This window comes from Penaeus vannamei, chromosome 11, assembly GCF_042767895.1.
Source record: "Penaeus vannamei isolate JL-2024 chromosome 11, ASM4276789v1, whole genome shotgun sequence".
NCBI classification, from domain to species: domain Eukaryota; kingdom Metazoa; phylum Arthropoda; class Malacostraca; order Decapoda; family Penaeidae; genus Penaeus; species Penaeus vannamei.
Genome location: NC_091559.1, coordinates 8,740,876 through 8,746,021, shown reverse-complemented (window position 1 = coordinate 8,746,021; position 5,146 = coordinate 8,740,876). Strand labels below are relative to the sequence as shown.

At 34.8% G+C, this 5,146-nt stretch overlaps 1 protein-coding gene and 1 non-coding gene across 2 annotated transcripts in view; one reads left to right on the top strand and one right to left on the bottom strand.

Moving 5' to 3' along the window:
- Nucleotides 1-706: 706 nt before the first annotated feature.
- LOC138863227 (putative uncharacterized protein DDB_G0287113) overlaps nucleotides 707-5,146 on the top strand; it is a 7,873-nt gene continuing 3,433 nt past the window's right edge. Inside the window, exons 1-3 of the mRNA XM_070127403.1 lie at nucleotides 707-747; nucleotides 1,059-1,160; nucleotides 2,712-2,733. Of these exons, the coding sequence (XP_069983504.1) occupies nucleotides 707-747; nucleotides 1,059-1,160; nucleotides 2,712-2,733 (165 nt within the window). The remainder of the gene's footprint in view (nucleotides 748-1,058; nucleotides 1,161-2,711; nucleotides 2,734-5,146) is intronic.
- On the bottom strand, nucleotides 3,872-3,943 carry TRNAW-CCA (transfer RNA tryptophan (anticodon CCA)). Its single transcript has one exon. It is a non-coding gene; the product is annotated as a tRNA-Trp (tRNA).

Genomic DNA, 5,146 nt, shown 5'->3' with positions numbered 1-5,146 from the left:
CGAATCATGATGGAATCTGCAGAGAAAACGATAAAAATATGATATCGGAATAGCGAGGGTTACTATCGATTTTTTCATTTAACACGTTTCCTTCTTTTCACTTGTATTCGCTTTATTTTCTTTGTAGAAAATAGAGCTGTTTCCTGTGTTTTTTGTTTCGCATATTTTATGGATTTCGACCCTTTCTTACTTTTTTTCTTACTCGCCTATATTTTCTAATTATTGGGACGTTTCTCTTCATAATTCTTATTCGAATTTTTATCACACTCTTGAGGCTTATATAAGTTAAGGCTTGTGTTGCTGTCCTACACACATAAAAATACACAAGAGGGAAAAACTGATTGCAATCGGCGGGCGTCTTGTAATTTTTGTGCCCGGGGCTTTCCATGTCTTTCAGCCCCGGGCGAGGTTGCAACCAGAGGGAGCACTTTTGGCTCCCTTTTGCAGATTCGAACTCGCGATCGCGGGTTTCGAATCTGGCGCCCTTACCCTCTCGGCCACGGTGTCGAGGGGCAACAGAATTGGGTTGGGAGAGGTATTTCTGCAACCTGTCTGTGAATGCGTGTACCTATGAGTGAGTGTGAGATGATGCGTCATCGATGATGATTATATAACAATGATGCTGAGGATAATGGGTGTGATAATGTAATAAGCTCTAGCATGATAATGATGAACAATAGTAAATAAGATTGTCAGTTTGAAAGACATGGAAATTGCCCTGATGGAGAAAACAAGTCGTTCCTGTTGGTTAGTATTTATGTATGTGTACCTATGCGTGTGCGCGTAGGCCTTTTGCAACTTCGGTTAGGTCAATAAAAATCACCATTTTTCCTGTTTCATTGCAGGACGTCAGATAAAAACCTCATTTTCTTTTATCTTATTTTCGCTTCCTCTTTAATAACTTATTTTGGAGAGAAATCTTTGCGAGCAGTCGAGGAAAGAACATGGTCTGTAATCCGATGGCTCGTCAGGCACCTTGACCGATGTAAGAATTGCGATAACGAAGTGACTTTAAACTGATCTAACTTAAGACGTGTCATTTATTTTCCGAATCCAAGTCCGATGCTCGGAGCACTCGGCCGTGTTGGCCCTCGATGGGTGATGTCGCAGAAATTTTTAAATGTTGCCGAGACCCTTCCTCCGCTGTCGCCTTCAGATAGGTAAATAGAGAGAGAGGGGGGGGAGGGGAAGGGGGAGAGAATAATAATAATAATAATTATGAAGATACTTAAAACAATAATAAAATAATAAAAATGACAGCTATGATGATGAAAACGATAATACAAATGATAATGATAACAATGTTAGAATTCGAACTAATATAAAAAATAATATTAACAAAGAAAATTGAATAATGAAATCAATAATGATAATTGCAATAATGATTACAATGATGTTGATGGTAATAATAATAACAAAAAATATTATATTAATTATGACGATAATGACAATAGTAATCATGATAATAATAGAAAATATAGTATAATAGTAATGGTAATAGTAATAATAATAAGCATAATGACAATAATAATGATAATGGTCGAAATTTTAATAACAATAATGATAGTAATGATAATTGTAGTAATAATAATTATAATCATAACAATAACACTAAAATGATGATTAAAATTATAGGTCTTATGATATTCATGATATTATTAATCATAATAATAGTGATAATAATGACAGCAAAGGTGATTATAATAACAGTAATACATATATGATAATAATGATAGACGAGAAATTAATCACACTAATAACAATAATGATAATGATGATCAAATAATGATAGTAATGATAATGGTAATAATTATTACAATGATACTAATAGTATTAGTGATTAAAAAATATGATAATAGTTATGATGATAATAGAGGTAATAGTATTGTGGTAATGGTAATAGTAATAATAATAACCAAAATTATAATATAAATATAAATGAAATTATAATAACAATAGTAAAGATAATTGTAATAATAATAGTGATGAAAATTATTATGGTAGCAATAAAAATGATGATTAACATGATAATAATTTTATACTTCTTTGCCAGTGTGTGATATGATGATACCCATAGTGATTATATGACGATGATGCGACAATGACGGAAATAATGGGTGGGGATGGTATTAAACAGTACCATGATAATGATTTTAAAAGTGTCAAATAAGAATGATTTTCAAACTCGGAAAATAAATAATTGACGTCTCGATTTAGATCATAAGCACAGAAAAGTCCCCCATCAGTTCGAAGTCACTTCGTTATCGCAGTTCTTACGTCGGTCAAGGCAGCTGACGAGCCATCTGATGTTTTGGCCGCGTTTGTTTGTCTGTCCATTTGTTCGTGCGGTCGTTGGTTTGCGGGATAACTCCAATGGTCATGATTTTTTTCTTTGTGTGTGTGTGTGTGTGTGTGTGTGTGTGTGTGTGTGTGTGTGTGTGTGTGTGTGTGTGTGTGTGTGCGTGTGTGTGTGTGTGTTTGTCTGTGTGTGTGTGTGTGTGTGTGTGTGTGTGTTAGCCTTACATACTTTAGAGTCCATTACATTTTGGTGGTGATCCCGATCGTAATCCTGATTCAGGATTTTTTTAATGATTGCATCGCACCCCTTTCGGCTCGCCTCCGCCGAGGAGGGCATGTTTACGGACGTCATACCGTGTACTTGAGAAAGGTGAGTTTTATGAAATTCTTTGTGAGTAGTTTTAATGCAACAGTGACCCTATTGCCTTGGCTGAGGTATGCGCTAAATGCCCGTATTCTAAACTCGACTGCTGCAAATATTTCTTGCCAAAATAAGCTATTTTAGTGAAAGCCAAACAAAACAGAATGAGGTCTTGTTTTTAACAGGAAAAATGGTAGCGTTGTTATTGACTTACCATGAGTTGCACATGGCCCACACGCACACATCATACAAGCACATAGACATATAAATAGAAAGCAGGGGAAAACGGACTGCAACCGGGGCTTGTTTCTATTATCATTATCATTCTTTTATTTTTGTCGCACTTTAGATGCATTTTATACTTTCGCTTTATCTCATTTTCACGCTTCTTTGTTTTCACTTTTCTTCGCTTTATTTTCGGTTTTATTAGCGCAGTTTTTTTGTATTTATTTATTCCGTAATTTTTCAGTCTTTCGCATATTTACCGTATTTTGACACAATATCTACTTTCACTTTTTTCTCATTTTTGCAATTATAAGGTCGTTTCTAAATTTTTCTTGTTTGATTTTTATCGCGGAGATAAGCGCTATCTGAGTGCTTCAGGTTAAAGATCCTATTCTATACTCGACAGCTGTTTCGGACTATAATCCTCGAAATTATTTCTCGCCAAAATAAGCTCTTTTAGAGAAAGGCGAACAAAACAGGATGAGGCTTATTTTTAACAGGAAAATATGGAGGAATTTTGAATGACCTATCATGAGTTGCACATGGCCCACACGCACACGTAAAAACAAATACACAAATGAATGCACAGCAGGTTGCAATCAGTTTTCCCCTGCTGTGCATTTATTTGTGTATGTTTGCTTCTTTTGCCGCTATCCTTCCTTACACCTTTCCTACTGTCTTCATTTTATTTCTTTCTTTTCAACACTTGTTCGTCCTCTTCCTCCTCCCATTCTTTGTTTCTCGTATTACTAATACAATGACATGATTATGTGAGGAATAACAGCAAAATTACGAAAACGTGCATAAATACTAACAAAGACCCAAGCAAAAAAGAAAAATAATAATTAAAATACTCCAATTCCTTCATACTCCTTCGCACTGTAAACACCGGAGAAAGGAATAGAAACAGTAGTAGAAAGATATATGGAACGGTAGGTAGGTAGGTAGAGCTGTAAACAAATTCAAGCATAAAATTTGTTGCTTTCTAGTATCCGTCGGGGATCGAACCCGAGTCTGTCGCGTTGGAGGCGACCGTGCTAACCACTACACCACGGGAACATCTGAAGCATTGATAAATTTAACAATATTTATATAGTAGCTTTTAGAAAACATATTACATTTGTTTGTGTAATGTTACCTACCTGTGTGTATGTGTGTGTACTTTCACTTAGAGAAAGATATATTAAATATTATTGAAATATGTCCAATCTTTAAAAATTAAAATAAAGTTACCAACCTTTTTAAATACCTCTTTCTTGGCTCCTTCAAAAAATATTTTCCTAATATATACAGTAAAAAAAAAAATCAACCTACCATTCATCCTCATACAACTAAGTTTTAAGATAAAGAGAAATCCTGGAAAAATATGAAGTACTAGCTTCTTTTCCTTTCCATTTTTGTATTTCTTTTGTTGGCGTGCCTGCTGCTGTTACCATTATCATTATCAATACTCTTCACAGACCTCCAAATCGATATTGCCATTAAAATACGTATTTCGAAATTACCATTGAATCAAAGTTTACTTACAGGTGTTACCACTCTTGTTTGCAAGTTTAATTTTGTTGAATGTTTTGGTTAAAGAAGTCAGCAGTAATAAGGTATTAATATATTCCTCGATTACAAGTACATATTTCTCTTATTTCATATCTATGTTTTATTAAATCCCTCTATTACTCTATTCATCTCACTGATTTAATGTTCTCATGAGTCTATATAACTGCATTCGCTCAACTCATATTCCTCGACAACCATCCTAGTTATCGCCGATGATTCCTGCTCAATTTTTAAATGCGCCTTCATTTTGTTTCTAATTCATATGATACTTTTCAACTCGCTACTTTCTCTTCGTAACCATTTCGTGGCCACTTCAATATTAGTCTCAGATTTAGGGAAGTCAACTTTGTGTTTACGTAAGATCGATATCCAAGGCAATGCGTTCAAATGTTTCGTCAGGGTTAACATTCGATGAAAACATCCTTCCTTTCCCTGTGGGGTCACATGCATTCCCGACGCCAGTTCTTACAAGTTTTATCTTCCTAACAAGTGGCTGAATAAGGATCATTCGTGCTAAATCATACTCAGATATTTTCCGTTCATGTTTATAACTTGTAACCGGAAACGAAAATGTGTGGCTTCGCTCCCCTTACAGTACTAACTTCCTATTCGTTTGATCTTGTGAAAGCCCTCGGCTGAACGCAAAATTACTTTTAAATTATTTGAAAGAATATCCAAATATGAAGAGAAAATATTTACCCTTTTGCT